Here is a 16676-nt window from a genome sequence, read left to right as displayed (position 1 = left end):
CTTTCTGATTGGTATAAAAGGACACGTGGGTCTCGTTGTATGACCATTTTTCCCTAATACATCTTCATCCAGCAAAACTACTTATTTGATTTTAGAAAAAAAGCAAATGATTTCACATTTATCCCTGTTAAACTGCATCTGCCAGTCATGTGCCCTCTCACCCAACTTGGCTAAATCACCCTGGACCCACTCTATATCCTTCTTACAGCTCATATTTTTCTCCATCTGTTTGCCCATCACCCTCCAACCCCCAACACCCTCTTTCAGTTGACTACAAACTTGGAGATGTTATATTTAGTTCTCTTATACAAATCACTGAATTATATAGGTTTCCCCTGCTTTTCTAACGTTCACTTTACGAAACCTCACTGTTACGAAAGACCTACATTAGTACCCTGTTTTCGCTTTCAGAAGGTGTTTTCACTGTTACGAAGAAAGGCAGCGCGCAATAGAAGGCAGCGCACGCCCCGAGCAGTCGCTCTGCCCCGGATTCGGAATGGCATTGCTTAAACACGTTGCATTGAGCAGCCGTTAGCAAGATGAGTTCTAAGGTGTCGGAAAAGCCTGAAAGAGTAAGGGTGTTACACTTAGCGTGAAACTAGACATAATTAAGCGTTTCAATTGTGGTGAACGAAGCCAGGACAACGTGAACTTGGCTTGTGGAAGTTGACGAAGATGATGTTGAAGAGGTTTTGGCATTCCATGACCAAGAACTGATAGATGAAGAGCTGATGCAATTGGAAGAGGAAAGGATAACAATCGAAACCGAATGCAACCGAATGCAGAAAGTGAAGCAAATGCGTGAGATTTTCGCTGCAATGATAAAGTACGACTTTAATTTTGAAAGAGAACGTAGGTTTAGGGGATATTTGCAGGATGGTTTGAGTGCTTGCAACTGTATGATAGAAAAATGTGCGAGGCTCAGCAGTCAAGCAAGCCTTCCACATCAGCCATAGCAGACGACATACCTCGACCTTCGACATCGAGGCGGGCAGTCATAGGAGAAGATGAGCTGCCTGCCCTGATCGACGGTGAGATGACACCACCCCAACACCCGGGCCCCGGACAGATACTGTACCAATTTGCAAAGAACACAGCGGTAGTCGGGAGGCACACAGCACATCTTTGAGAAAAAAGCTGAAAAAAACATGCTAATTAATTAGGTGCTGCCTAGCACATAACTGTCGGCCCAGATCAGAGGCAATGCAATCGGCAATCACCTCTGATCTGCACCGACATTTACGTGCTGGGCAGCACCTAATTAATTAGCATGTTTATTTCGGCTTTTTTCTTAACTATGTGCTGTGTGCCTCCCGGCTACCGCTGCATGCTTTGCGGCAATATATCGGGTTGGCGGCCTGGAGGGTGGGGGCCACTGCACCACCCAGCCTGCGACGACTCAGTCTAACACACCATCATCAATGTGCTCGGCGCTGTTTTCCCAATTCCGGTAAGTGATACTACACTGTACATACATTATTTCTACTTTATATAGGCTGTGTATTTTTACGTGTTATCTGGTAGATTTGACAGCTTTATGATTTAAAGGTTACTGGAGAGCACGTTTATGCCAACAGCGCTTGCGTGAGATTTTCTGCTGAGAGCGCTTGCGTGAGATTTTCGTTACGGAGATCTGTGCAGGCAATCGTTGTAGAGAAGTATTTCTACTTTATATAGGCTGTTTATTTATCATACCATTCCTGCTTTTACTATATGTTACTGTTATTTTAGGTTTTATGTGTTATTTGGCTTGATTTGGTAGGTTATTTTTGGGTCTGCGAACGCTCACAAAATTTTCCCATATAAATAAATGGCAATTGCTTCTTCGCTTTACGACATTTCGGCTTACGAACCATTTCATAGGAACGCTCTACCTTCGCATGGCGGGGGAAACCTGTAATATGAATTTATGAGGCCCAAGCACTAATTGACGCAGTCCCCCACTAGTCCATGATTGTCAGTAAGAAAAAGACTAGTTATCAACTAGTTATAACCATAATACTATATACAACTTCAGGTGCTTTCATTGATGATGGCTGGTTCTTCACTTGTGAATATCAGGAGGGAAGAATCCTCAGGAGTGACGGCACGATCGTTGGTGACTGTGGAGGCCAATTCTTGATCTGCAGACTCTGGAGGAGCAGCTGGGATGCAGGTGCTTGAGTAGTAGGATCATTCCTGCGTCTCTTCCCTTCAGCAGCTGCTTTCCTGGATTCCTCAAAATTCTTGGCTGCTCCATGGATCAGCATTCTCCAGTAGTCTGTCACAAGCCAGCTGCTGTCACTCATTGACCTCGATATTTGTCTGAGAGAACTGCTGTTTAAGTTGGTCTTTGAACCTCTTGTGTAGGGCACCACAATTTCTCTTGCCCTGAGAGAGTTCTCTGTAGAGTATTGCTTTTGGTAACCTGGAATTGTCCATGCAAGACATGTGGCCTGACCAGCTGAGCAGCGAAGTGGCTTCAATGCTTGCAAATTAAGCCTTCCCTAGGACGTCGTTGTTGGAGAAATGATACTGCCTGCTGATACCCATGATGGAGCAGAGGCAGTACTAGTGGAAGCCTTTGAGCAAACGGATTTGCTTGTGGTACAAGACCCACGCTTCAGAGCCATATAGCAGTGTTACGATAATAGTAGCCCTGTACTCCTAGATTTCTGTGGACAGACACAGCTGGAGGTTCTTCCACACATGTTTCTGGAGGCACCTGAAAGCACTGCTGGCTCTGGTGAGTTGATTGTCAGCGTCCTTAACTGCAGAAGCATCATTGGAGATGACGCTGCTCAGGTAGGTGAACTGCTCAACCATGGTGAGAAGGTGGTCATCAATGGTGATCTGAGGTGGGCTGTAAACACCACATGGTGGCTGATGGAGGATCTTTGCTTTTTCAGACTGACTGTTAACCCAAGATGCGGCTGTTGAGGTAGTTGGGTACTCCTCATGAAGAAACAAGGACTGGTTTGCTGAAAATGACACTGAAATCTGGAATCTGCTCCAGAAGAAACGCTAGTCTCATCAAGTGGTGCTGTCCACATCCGACCACCAAGCGGCCAAGGCAGAATACAGAGCTGCATGCAACACCCACCAAGCCAAACTGAGAAAGATGTAAAACAATTGGTGAACTGCCCTAGCAGAATGAACGCAACATTATGCAGACACCAGCTATACTCAAGCCTTCAACGAACCGCTGCACGTAGTGTATGATCTGACTAGTCATATTCAAGCCCCTCTGTACTCATCTGACAGCTCCAGCCTGCTGACAGACAAGGAAGCCATCATGAGATAATGGGCATAGTACTACTAGAGTCTTTTCAGGGATAATCGTCAAGTACAAGTAGCATCCATTGAAATGATCCCTCCAGTATAGGTCAGGTTTAAGCTTGATGGCCTGCCAACTCTGGACGAAGTCAAAGACGCTATTTCCAAGCCGAAATGCCATAAAGCCCCAGGCATTGATGGGATCCCAGCTGAAGCGTACAAAATGGGCAGAGCATTCTCCTGAGCAAACTCACAAACTTGTTCATGCTCTGCTGGGAGAAAGGATCAGATTTAAATGACCTACACAACGCTGATAATTGTCTCCCTGTACAAGAACAAAGGGAAGAAATCAGACTGCTCAGACGACAGAAGCGTTACCCTACTGTCCACCGCCAGAGAGATCCTCGCCAGAATTCCCTAGGAAAAAATCAGCCCCACCATTGCCAAAAGCAACCTCACAGTGGATCAGTGTGGATGCAGAGCGAACTGAGGTACCATTCCCCATTTCCATTTCCCTCTCTCACCTTATCTTCTTACCTGCCTATCACCTCCCTCTGGTGTTCCTCACCCTTTTCTTTTTTCCATGGTTTACCCTTTCCTATCAGATTCCCTCTTCTCCAGCCCTTTATCTCTTTCACCAATCAACTTCCCCCCTCTTTCACCAATCAACTTCACCCCTCCCCCAACTTTCTTACTCTGACTCATCTTTTTTTCTATCCAACATGATCTCCTTTCTGCACCAGATGGAGAAGTGTCATGAATAGAACATGGGACTGTACCAATCACAAACAAGGGAATATCTGCAGATACTGGAAATCCAAGCAACACACACAAAATGCTGGAGGAACTCAGCAGTCTAGGCAGCACCTATGGAAAAGATGTGACTCTTCAGCAGGACTGGAAAAAAAGAGTGAGGAGTCAGAGTAAAATAGTGGGGGGGGAGGGAAGGAATAACCACATGGTGATAGGCGATCACAGAGGGGGGAGAGGACAGAAGGCCATGGAAGAAAGAAAAGGGGAAGGAGCACCAGAGGGAGGTGATAGGCAGGTAAGGAGGTAAGGCGAGAGAGGTAAAAGGGGATGGGGAATGGTGAAGGTGGGGACAGGGGGCATTGCAGGAAGATTGAGAAAGCAATGTTCATGCCATCTGGTTGGAGGCTACCCAAATGCAATTTCAGGTGTTGCTCCTCCAACCTGAGTGTGGCCTCATCGCAACAGTAGAGGAAGCCATGGACTGACAGGTCAGAATGGGAATCGAAAGCGGAATTAAAATGGGTGCCCATTAGGAATCCTGCTTTTCTGGTGGATGGAACGTAGGTGCTCGACAAAGTTGTCTCCCAATCTATGTTGTGTCTCACCGATATACAGGACACCAGACCAAGAGCACCGTATACAATAGCTGACCCCAACAGACTCACAGGTGAAGTGTCACCTCACCTGGAAAGACTGTTTGGGGCCCTGAATGGTACTTAGGGAGGAGGTGTAGAGGCAGGTGTAGCACATATTCCTCTTCCAAGGATAAGAGCTAGGACGGAGATCAGTGGGGAGGGATGAATGGACAATGGAGTCACGTAGGGAGCGATCCCGGCAGAAAGCAGAAAGTGGGGGCGAGGGAAATATTTGCTTGGTGGTGGAATTATGTGCTGGATGCGGAGACAGTTGGGGTGATGGGTGAGGACAAGAGGAACCCTGTATCTGGTGGGGTGGCGGAAGGACGGGGTGAGGGCAGATGTGGGCAAAATGGAAGAGATGTGGTTGAGGGTAGCATTGATGGTGAAGGAAGGAAGCTTTTTTTTGAAGAAGGAGGACATCTTAGTTCTGGAATGAAAAGCCTCATCATGAGAGTTGATGCAGCTGAGATAGAGGAACTGACAGAAGGGGATGGCATTTTTACAAGTAACAGGGTGGGAAGACGTATAGTCCAGGTAGCTGTGAGAGTCAGTAGGTTTATAATAGACTGGAAGCTGTCTCCAGAAATAGAGACAGAGAGATCCAGAAAGGGGAGGGAGGTGTTTGAAATGGACCAGGTAAATTTGAAGGCAGGTGGAAGTTGGAGGCAAAGTTGATGAAGTCAACAAGCTTCTGCATAGGTGCAGGAAACAGCACCAATGCAGTCGTCGATGTAGCATAGGAAAAGTTGGGGAGTGATAGGCTTGTGTAGGCTTGAAACATAGACTGTTCCATGTAGCTGACAAAAAGGTAGGCATAGCTGGTGCCCATGCAAGTGCCAATGGCTACACCTTTTGTTTGAAGGAAGTGGGAGGAGCCAAAGGAGAAATTATTGGGAGTGAGGACAAGTTCTGCCAGACGGAGGAGAGTGGTGGTAGAGGGGAACTGTTTGGGTCTGGTGTTCAGAAGGAAATGGAGAGCTTTGAGGCCTTCCTGGTGGGGGATATAGGTGTATAGGGACTGAACGTCCATAGTGAAAATAAAATGATTGGACCCAGGGGACTTCAAATCATTAAAAAGATCAAGAGCACATGAAGTGGCATGGATATTGGTGGGAAGGGACGAAACCAGGTGGGATAAAACTGAGTCAAGGTACACAGATATAAGTTCATTGGAGTAGGAACAAGCAGAAACAATGGGTCTACCTGGACAGGAAAGGCTTGTGGTCCTTGGGTAGGAGGTAAGATTCTCTTGAATCTTTTTTGCACCCTTTCCAGCTTAATGACATTCTTCAATAGCTCCTTGATCAGAACTGCACATAGTACTCTTGTATGCTCTCGCCAACAACTTGCACAATTGTATCACAATGTCCCAATTCTTGTACCCAATTCCAGGCTTTATTGTCATGCATAAGTACATGTACGCACAGGTGCAATGAAAAGCTTAATTGCAGCAACATCACAGGTACATAGGTTCATATAAACAGCATTCACAAGAAAAGCCCTGACTGTTGAAGGCAACCATGCCAAATGGCTTCTTCACCCCAATTTTGACTCAACCTTTAGGGAAATGTGAACCTGTACCCTTAGTTCTTTGTTCTACATCTCTTTAGGGTTTTACCATTTACTGTGCAGGTACTTCCCTACTTTAACTTACCAAAGTACAACACCTTACCGGTGACCCCTGTTTCATCCAGGGGGTCAGTGTGGATATGGCGGAGGGTTACAAATACCTGCGGATACGAATTGACAATAAACTGGACTGGTCAAGGAACACTCAGGCTGTCTACAAGATGGGTCAGAGCCGTCTCTATTTCCTGAGGAAACTGAGGTCCCTTAACATCTGCAGGACGATGCTGAGGATGTTCTACGAGTCTGTGGTGGCCAGTGCAATCATGTTTGCTGTTGTGTGCTGGGGCAGCAGACACCAAACAGAATCAACAAACTCATTCGTAAGGCCAGTGATGTTGTGGGGATGGAACCGGACTCTCTGACAGAGGTGTCTGAAAAGAGGATGCTGTCTAAGTTGCATGCCGTCTTGGACAATGTCTCCCATCCACTACATAACTTGCCTGTGGCCATCAAACTTTACAACTCCTCCCTTGGAGGGTCAGACACCCTGAGCCAATAGGCTGGTCCTGGACTTATTTCCCGGCATAATTTACATATTACTATTTAACTACTTATGGTTTTATTATTATTTAATTATTTATGGTGCAACTGCAACGAAAACCAATTTCCCCCGGGATCAATAAAGTATGACTATGACCTTATACTTCCAAACACGAGAAAATCTGCAGGTGCTGGAAATACACACCTTGTATTTGTCCGAGTTAAATTCCATCTGCCCTACTTCGGCTCACTTTCCCAGTTGATCTAGATCCCACTGTAATCTTAGGTAACCCACTTTACTGTCCACTATACAGCCAACTACATTGTCACGCAAATTGTTAATGGACCCAGCACAAATCTCTGTGGCCTACCACTGGTTGCAGGCCTTCAATCTGAAAATCAACAATCCATTGCCTGTAGCCATGCTATCCTGGTCCAATCCAATTCATATTTCCCAAGTGTTTCATTATTCCTAGGGCCACTTCCTTTAGTTATTCTGGAATGCAGATTTTCAGACCCAGCAGATTTGTAATTAGTTTCTTCAGTGCTGTTTCTTTACTATTACAGGTTGTAGCCTTGGTTCTTTACCAAATATGGAAGGTTATTAGTGTTCTAGTTTGTTATGAAAGATAATAAAAAGGCATTATTTTTATTTACAAGTCAACGGGCGTTAATGCATTACTTTTTTTATGTTCAGTTATTAAAATACCCACTTGATCACATGGTGCTCAATGCAGAATAGCATTTTCTTCTGCCAGTCATAAATGTAATAGCTGATAACAGAACAGTACGAGATTAAGAAAATCATGTGAAAGGATATCCATCATAATAACTGGGTATTATTTAAATGCAATATATTCTCTTAATATATAAAATAATCAGGTTGACAATTATTTTGCAATTGAATCGAAATATTCAGGAATATTCTCACCATATCTTTTTCTTCAGCTTTTCGTATTTTATCTTTCATTTTCTGTAGCAAAGTCAGAACCAAGGGATATACTACAACAATTCTTGAAAAATTCTGCAGGCGGTTTTTGAAGTGTTGATATGCAAAGTGCACCCAAAACAAAGATACATCATCTCCAACATTATATTGTATTTTTAGCTGATTTATACAGGAGAGCAGTGCTCCTTGAAGGAACTAAAACAAAATGAAAACAAAATCTCAAATTAGCAAACACCAGCCATGTTTCATAAATGTTTCCACAATATTTCTCGGGCTCACAACAGAAATCAGTTCACTGCTAAAACACACATGCCTGAAAACTGAGTTTGATAATGAAGGAAAATATCCTGGAACAACTTCTTGTGAACAAAGTTACTGGAAGGAAACTTGGTGTGGCCAGGATCAGGCATCCTTGACAGCCTCCTATGCAAAATTTGGATGCTTTTTTGGGTATAAAAATGGCCAAGCAATTCTTTTTCAGGCAGTCTCTTCAAAACTGAATAAACAAGAACAGGACAGGACCAGGTGGTGTTTATTAACTGCTGTGGTCTAAGTGACAGCCACAAAAGATGAGGTAAGCAGCTGGATATTCATCATTTATCAATGAGCGGGCTGCCTGTAGAGATTCAATAAACAAAGCTTGTTCAGTTACTACTAATGATGCTCAGAGTTTTGTATTTGATCAGGCACAGGCCTGCAGGTCAGGTTTTGGATACAGTGCATTGTGTCCATTTCAAAGTCCAAAATTTCAATATTTCAATCAAACTACTAAGTTTTACTTTCCTTGCATTTCAATCTTTAAATATTTTATAAGACATGAGAACAGATTTTCATTTCATTTCTTGCAGACGATACAAAGAAGAAAATCACACGGTTTCCATTACAAATGTGGAATCTTTCTTGCTGAATTGTTTTCAACATTTCACTCCAGGTTTGGGTTTGGGTATTTGATCCTCCACAATATTCCCCGTGGGATTTTAAACTGGAGGTGGCAGTGTTTTTTTTAATGAGTCGGGTTGTGAGCTCGACATCAACCCGGCACGGATGGAGAGCGCGCTCGAGAGTGGTCTGTCACTGGTTCGAACTCGGGAACCTCTGTTCTCAAGCCCAGCGCTGATCTCACTGCGCCATCAGCTGATCAACACCATTTTAAATTGCTTATTTGAAACTGTTTTCTTCTGTGAAAAGCATCAAGTTTAATGATCATTCAACCATACATGATAATCCATGACTACAGCAAACAAAACAGCATTCCTCTGGGGCCAAAGTGCAAAACCGACAGCACAAGGCATATATAAGCACATATAAGATAGCAGTAAACATAGAGCCACTCAAAAATCTAATATCACCTAAGTCCAAATCCAAGGATGCCATCAACAAGAACAAGCCCGCAGCACTCTGCAGACGAATACAATCTAGCTTGTCTTTCAAAGTTTCAAAGGGCATTTATGATCAAAGAATGTATAAATTATACAATCTTGAGACTTGTTTGCTTACAAGTAGTCCAAAAGAACCAAATTTGAAAAAAATAAGACCAACCCCCAGTACCCATTGAGAGGGAGAAAAAAAAACACAAATCGTATGAACAATAGAAGCAAGCACATTCTGAATCAAACTGAGTCCTTACATCCAAATTCCCAGAGCAGGAGTAGGCCCAAAGCCTCAGTATTCAGTTCATTATATTAATGGGGCAAACATAAGAACATAAGAAATAGGAGCAGGAGTGGGCCATCTGGCCTATCGAGCCTGCTCCGCCATTCAATAAGATCATGGCTAATCTGGCCATGGACTCATCTTCACCTACCTGCCTTTTCCCCATAACCCATATTTCCTTTACTATGCAAAAATCTCTCCAACCTTGTCTTAAATATATTTACTGAGGTAGCCTTCACTGCTTCAATGGGCAAAGAATTCCACAGATTCACCACTCTGAGAAAAGCAGTTCCTCCTCATCTCCGTCCTAAATCTACTCCCCCGAATCTTGAGGCTATGTCCCCTAGTTCTAGTCTCACCTATCAGTGGAAACAACTTTCCTGCCTCTATCTTATCTAACCCTTTCATAATTTTATACGTTTCTATAAGATCTCCTCTTATTCTTCAGAATTCCAGCGAGTACAGTCCCAGGCGACTCAACTTCTCCTCACAGCCTAACCCCCTCATCTCTGGAATCAACCTGGTGAACCTCCACTGCACTGCCTCCAAAGCCAGTATATCCTTCCTCAAGTAAGGAGACCATAGCACTCCAGGTGTTGCCTCACTAGTACCCTGTACAGTTGCAGCGTAACCTCTCTGCTCTCAAATTCAATCCTTCTAGCAATGAAGGCCAACATGCCATTTGCCATGATAGCCTACCGTACCTGCAAACCAACCTTTTGTGATTTATGCACAAGCACTCCCAAGTCTCTCTGCACAGCAGCATGCTGTAATTTTTTATCATTTAAATAATCTGATCTTCCATTTTTCTAACATTGCATTCCATCTGCCAGACCCTTGCCCATTCACTTAACCAATCTATACCTCTCTGCAGACTCTCTGCATCTTCTGCACCTTCTGCACAATTTGCTTTTCCACTCAATTTAGTATCATCAGCAAACTTAGACACACTACACAACTGCTGCAATGTTTGCTAACATGAAGCACAGCAGCCAGGGGCAGTCTTACAGCCTGAGCATCTCAGAGAGAAGCCCCAGACCATCTCAGCCAGCACTTAAACTGCCCGAACCTCGCACTAGGACCTGGGCTTGCTGTCAGCGAATCGCTGTGGACCTAGATTTCGCTGCTGAAGGAGCTGTTCTCGACCTGTCCAAATTGGCTCACCGCTTAGAGCGAACCACCCTCATACCCGGGTTAGTTGGACAGGCAATGGAACTCCTCTGTCCTGACTTCTCCCCTCCGAATCGTTCACTCCAACCAGAACAGCTCCAGCTCCAAGTGCACTGATTTTGTAGCACATCAGCAGGGCACATCTTGCAATTTTGCTTTGACTTTGCTCGCTTCTTCATTGTTTGTGATGATAGTTTACCACAATTTACCACAAAGTGTTATTAATAATGGTTTTAATTGTAATTCTTTGCTTTTGAACTACCAGTACGCTGTTGCACGTATTCGGTAGTGCAATCTTAAATGGGTAACCAGGAATCAAGGTCCAATTCCGGAGCGGAAGCCTGAGAAATGGCTACCACATCCAAGGAAGCAAGCAGTTGCACAAATTACCCACTTCCGACTCAGGGAGGTAGTGATGAAAAATAACAACACAAAATTCTTTCGAGGCTCTGTAATCGGAATGAGTAACTTTAAATACTTTAACGAGCCCGCTCTACAACTGAGGTAGCTCCTCTGCTGTTGGGCTCGCCAATAAAGCAGTGAACCAGACCTGCGGTATTCTACATCATCAATATCCAACAGGGTCTTGTGATCACAAGGAAAACGTCCAAGACAATCACTTGCTGTTGGACTGCACACTGCCTTCGCGCATTGACTCTGAGCCTTTCTGCAGCAGGCAGCAACGCGGTCCACACCAAGTCCAGATCCTCCACTAATGAACAACTTGCTGGTCAGGTAGACCTGCAGTACTTGAAATTCCTAATGTCCAGCAGTGTCTTAGGATTGTAAAAAAAAGATATTTAAAAATAAAACAGCTTCAGTTGGCTTCGTAGAGGCCACCACATCTGAGCACGCTACCATCTTACCAGAAGTTGTCATATTACCTCAAATTCAAGTTCAGATGAAATGCTCATGGTCATCAGCAGGAAATCATCCAAGTATCTGAAGAAAAAATTCTGTCTCCATTCTTCATTCACATCTGAAAGGTACTTTCCAAATCCAGTTTTGTTAAATATTTCATTCAGCTTTCGCTCAGCTTGCTCTGTTTCTGTTTTGAAAATGAAACAAGTAATATCATGGATTACTCAAGACTGCCTCTCTTTAGCTCTATTTCCTAGCATTTATTATTCACAGTATGAGATAACAGCATTGAAGTAACAGAGAAGATGATTTTGTGTGTCTGGTATCATAGCTTACCATGGGCTATTAGATTAGTTCAGTCCAGGTTATTCTTCCTAAGATTTGAAACTATTAAGTGGAACGTAATGATGGAGATAGTTATGTGGCCAAAAAAACACAGCTTAACCCAATTCAAAAATGATTGATCTGTAGCCTTTTGGATTAGAGAACTAACTATATATTGAAATTCCTGCATATATTACTCTTTCAGGCAATAAATACCAGACAGACTTTTGGTTAAAAAAAAAATCCTCAGATATCTACTAATCCTGCTATTTTTTAGCCCAAGGCTCATAATTATTGATCTAAAGGAGAAAAGATCCTTTCAACTCAGTATAATTTTAATGATCTAATTTAAGCCTTCCTGGTCCAAGCTACCTAAACTTCCCTCACAATATAGTTTCCATAACTGACATCATCTTCAAATTTCCTATAAAACATTTCATACAATAACACACCTGTATGTGGTGAATTTTTTTGTGTGTGGTGCACTACTTGAGGCTTTGCTATTGTTTCTTTTCCCCAATCTAGATTAATTTTCTTGCCTTAGATAATGAATTGAAAGAATTTACTGGAGTTATCTGTCCTTTCTTCAGAAATACGTGGGTCTACACCCTAAGATTGCCTGTTCCTCAACTTTTCATGATTGTACAATTACAGTAAAAGATCAGATATCCAGCATTTTCCTAATCAGCATGCTCTATTAAGGGCAGATATCGGGTCAGTGAAGGAGCACCCAGGCCAATTGAGGACAATGCTTCCAAGACTGCATCAGACTGATATCACTTAAAGGACATCTGTCATCAATCACGTCAGAGAATACAGCTTTTAGAGAATTATGTATTCTTTCATCTTTTTGCCTTTCCCAGAAGATTTAATTCACATCTTCTGAATGTAATCTTATTTGCTATATTTCTGCCATCTCAACCATTTATGGTTCACAGCTTTAGTCCTCACAACCAGTCACACCCCAACCTTTGTATTGTCTATAAACTTCTTGATTGTACACTAATTTTAAGTTTAAATTATTGATTAATACTAACTACTAAGTCCTACAGAAGCCTAAAGCTAACAGTCCTCCAGCAACAAAAATACTGTTGATCATTGCCCTCTGCTTCTGGCTACAGAGACAATTTGGTTTTTAATTGTCTCTTGGATCCAATGGGACTTTGGCTCTTTGATGTAGCTATGTCAGATGTGCTGTCACTATTGTTTTCTTAACCTTTCTTCTCACTAGCTCTACAGATGAATTGCCTGTATTCCCATTGATTAGTCTCTAGACTACTGAAAAAGAAAGTCTCTGTCCTCTCCATTTTTCAGTGCTGAATGTTCAGTAAGTTCCTTTTAATCTCAGTCTCATGGATGCAGTGCAGTGCAACCAAGTAGAGGTCCTTCTTTGAAACTTGGAACATCAATTGTCTAGTTGACAACACTTTCTGAATGAAGAGAATTCTTATGGTACTTTACCTATTTCCACTGGAACACAAACTGCTTCACAGTACAAGTAGATAGGAACCATAAAATATAAGAGTAACAACCTTGATTGTTATGTGATACTTTATTTCCATTTTCATTTTTAAGGATTGCACAACATTTTTGGAGATACCTTGGGTTGGGTGAAACTGGAACTAGAGGTCATAGGTTAAGGGTGAAAGGTGAAATATTTGAAGGGCACCCACGGGGGAGCTGCTTCACTCAGAGGGTGGAACTAGCTGTCAGTGGAAGTAGTGGACACAGGCTCAATTGCAACATTTATGAGAAGTTTAGCTAGGTACATGAATGGGAGGAGGATGGAAGGTTATGGTCCAAGTGTGGGTCAATGGCACTAGGTAGAATAACAGTTCAGCACAGAAGAGCCTGTTTCTGTGCTATAGTGCTCAATGATTCCATGTCCTCCAGTTACCTATATTTAATACTATAATAACACTGGGTGCACACTCACATGAATAATGTGAATCTTGCATTGTTAATAAATACCTTCAATGTACTGGGCTTGAACCCACAACTCATCCAGAAAGTCCTTTATTCTCCAACTGAAAGGAAGTCTGTTGCCAATTTTCAGCATGTTCATTTTCATGTAGTTGTGGACAACAATTTCTGATTGTGATCTGTCAAATTAAATAAAATCTCCTTTTATTAAATGAAGACTTTAATTCACAACCTGAAACATTCTCCAAGGTTTACACAAATTCTAATCTATTTTGGAACTAGATAGTGTTCAGTCTTAGTGAGGTGCCTGTAGTTAAGAAAAGTATACAACTTTGGAGAAAAGTAAATAACTCTGGAAGAAAGTATTGGTGGGGGGTTTTGTCAGAGTATAATTTTTTTTTTTAAACACAGTGTTTTACTTATGGGGTATCATGGGAATGGCGATCTCGTGCAGCACAGCTCAATGGATACAATTAAATAGGAGATATCTGTGATCACTTTGGTAGCGGCATACATTCCACCTCAGGCTAATGTCAAACAGGCTCTAGATGAGCTAAACAATGGATCAAAACAGCCCACCCTGACACTTTCACCATCATTTTGGGGCATTTTAACCAGGCTAGCCTGAAAAAAATCACAAAATAATTACCATCAACAAATCACTTGTAGTACCAAAGGAAACAACACACTGGTCCACTGTTACACCATCATCAAAAATCCTACCGTGCTATTCCACACCCTCACTTCGGAAAATCTGATCACCTGGCTGTACTTCTATTCCCTCAGTATAGGCAGAGACTGAAGATTGTAGCACCAGTAGTGAGGACCAAGGTGGTATGGACAAGGAAGGCACAGGAACATTTACAGGACGGCTTTTTGAATTGGTGGACTGGACTGGACTGCATTCAACAATTCATCTTTGGATGAGTATACCGCAGTTGTTACTAACTTCATTAAAATCTGTGTGGATGACTGTGTGCCTAGGAAAACTTGCTGTACATTCCCAAACCAAAAACCGTGCATGAACCAGGAGATATGCCATCTGCGGAAGGTTAGATCTGTGGCACTTAAGTCTGGTGACCCAGGTCTGTACAAGAAAACCAGGTAGGACTTGTGGAGGGCTATTTCAAGAGAGAAGAGACAATTCTGAGTGAGGTTGGAGGCAACATCGGATGCACATCAACTCTGGCAGTGTTTGCAAGACATTACTTCCTACAAAGTGAAACCCAATACAGGTGTCCCCCGCTTTTCGAACATTCGCTTTACGAAACCTCACTGTTACGAAAGACCTACATTAGTATCCTGTTTTCGCTTTCAGAAGGTGTTTTCACTGTTAGGAAAAAAAAGCAGCGCGCGCCCCAAGCAGCCGCTCTCCCCGGATTCAGAACTGTGTTCTCGCCAGCATTGCTTAAACACGTGCCTGTGAGCAGTCGTTTGCAAGATGAGTTCTATGGAAAAGCCTAAAAGAGCTCGTAAGGGTGTTATACTTAGCGTAAAACTAGACATAATTAAGCGTTTCGATCATGGTGAACGAAGTAAGGACAAAGTGATTTTGGCTTGTGGAAGCTGACGAGTGTGATGTTGACAACAGGAATTCTGCAGATGCTGGAAATTCAAGCAACACACATAAAAGTTGCTGGTGAATGCAGCAGGCCAGGCAGCATATCTAGGAAGAGGTGCTGCCTGGCCTGCTGCATTCACCAGCAACTTTTATGAATGTGATGTTGAAGAGGTTTTGGCATCCCATGACCAAGATCTGATAGATGAACAGCTGATGCAATTGGAAGAAAAAAGGATAACAATCGAAACCGAATGAGTAATGATAAAGTACGACTTTAATCTAGAAAGGGTACGTTGGTTTAGGGGATATTTGCAGGATGGTTTAAGTCCTTACAAAGAGCTGTGTGATAGAAAAATGCACGAGGCTCAGCAGTCAAGCAAGCCTTCCACATCAGCCACAGCAGATGACGAACCTCGACCTTTGACATCGAGGCAGGCAGAGATAGAAGATGACCTGCCTGCCCTAATGGAAACAGACGATGCCGAGATGACACCCCAGTGTCCCACCACCCCAACCCCCAGGCCACGTACAGATACCGATTCGCGGAGAATGCAGCGGTAGCCGGGAGGCACACAGCACATAACTTTAAGAAAAAAGCCAAAATAAACATGCTAATTAATTAGGTGCCACCCGACACATAATTGTCGGCCCAGATCAGAGACAACGCGAGCGGAAATCGGCACTGATCTGCGCCGACAATTACGTGCCAGGCGGCACCTAATTAATTAGCATGTTTGTTTTGGCTTTTTTCTTAAAGATGTGCTGTATGCCTCCCGGCTACCACTGGACCCCTGCATGCTTCGTGGATCAGTATCGATTGGTGGCCCGGAGGGTGGGGGCCACCGCACCACCCAACCTGCGACAACTCAGCCTAACACACCATCATAAGTGTGCTCAGCGCTGAACCAATTCTGGTAAGTGATACTACACTGTACATACATTATTTCTACTTTATATAGGCTGTGTATTTTTACGTGTTATTTGGTATGATTTGGAAGCTTCATAGCTTAAAGGTTACTGGAGAGCGCTTCCGCCATGTTTTTGCCAACAGCGCTTGCGTGAGATTTTCTGCCGACGGCGCTTGCGTGAGATTTTCGCTACGGAGAACAGTGCAGTAATGATTGTGGAAAAGTATTTCTACTTTATATAGGCTGTGTATTTATCATATCATTCCTGCTTTTACTATATGTTACTGTTATTTTAGGTTTTATGTGTTATTTGGCAGGATTTGGTAGGTTATTTTTGGGGCTGCGAACGCTCACAAAATTTTCCCATATACAAACGTAAATAAATGGTAACTGCTTCTTTGCTTTATGACATTTTGGCTTACCAACCGTTTCATAGGAACGTTCTACCTTCGGATGGCGGGGGAAACCTGTAGCATGAATGGCAACAATGCTTCACTAGCAGATGAGCTCAACGCCTTCTATGCCCACTTTGAAAGAGAGAATATAACTACAGCTGTGAATATCCCTGCTGC

General features: G+C 43.1%; 1 protein-coding gene across 2 annotated transcripts in view; it reads right to left on the bottom strand.

The window, feature by feature from the left end:
* Window positions 1-16676, bottom strand: part of LOC140187150 (E3 ubiquitin-protein ligase rnf213-alpha-like) — a 225481-nt gene that overhangs the window by 74748 nt on the left and 134057 nt on the right. For both annotated transcript variants that reach the window (XM_072242138.1, XM_072242139.1), the window contains exons 36-38: window positions 13684-13814; window positions 11412-11575; window positions 7687-7899 (exon numbers count right to left, since the gene is read on the bottom strand). In XM_072242138.1, coding sequence (XP_072098239.1) covers window positions 7687-7899; window positions 11412-11575; window positions 13684-13814 — 508 coding nt within the window. The remainder of the gene's footprint in view (window positions 1-7686; window positions 7900-11411; window positions 11576-13683; window positions 13815-16676) is intronic.

This window comes from Mobula birostris, chromosome 24 (assembly GCF_030028105.1).
Source record: "Mobula birostris isolate sMobBir1 chromosome 24, sMobBir1.hap1, whole genome shotgun sequence".
Lineage (NCBI taxonomy): Eukaryota > Metazoa > Chordata > Chondrichthyes > Myliobatiformes > Myliobatidae > Mobula > Mobula birostris.
Note: the sequence above shows the minus strand (reverse complement) of the source record. Positions and strands in the feature narration are given on the sequence as shown.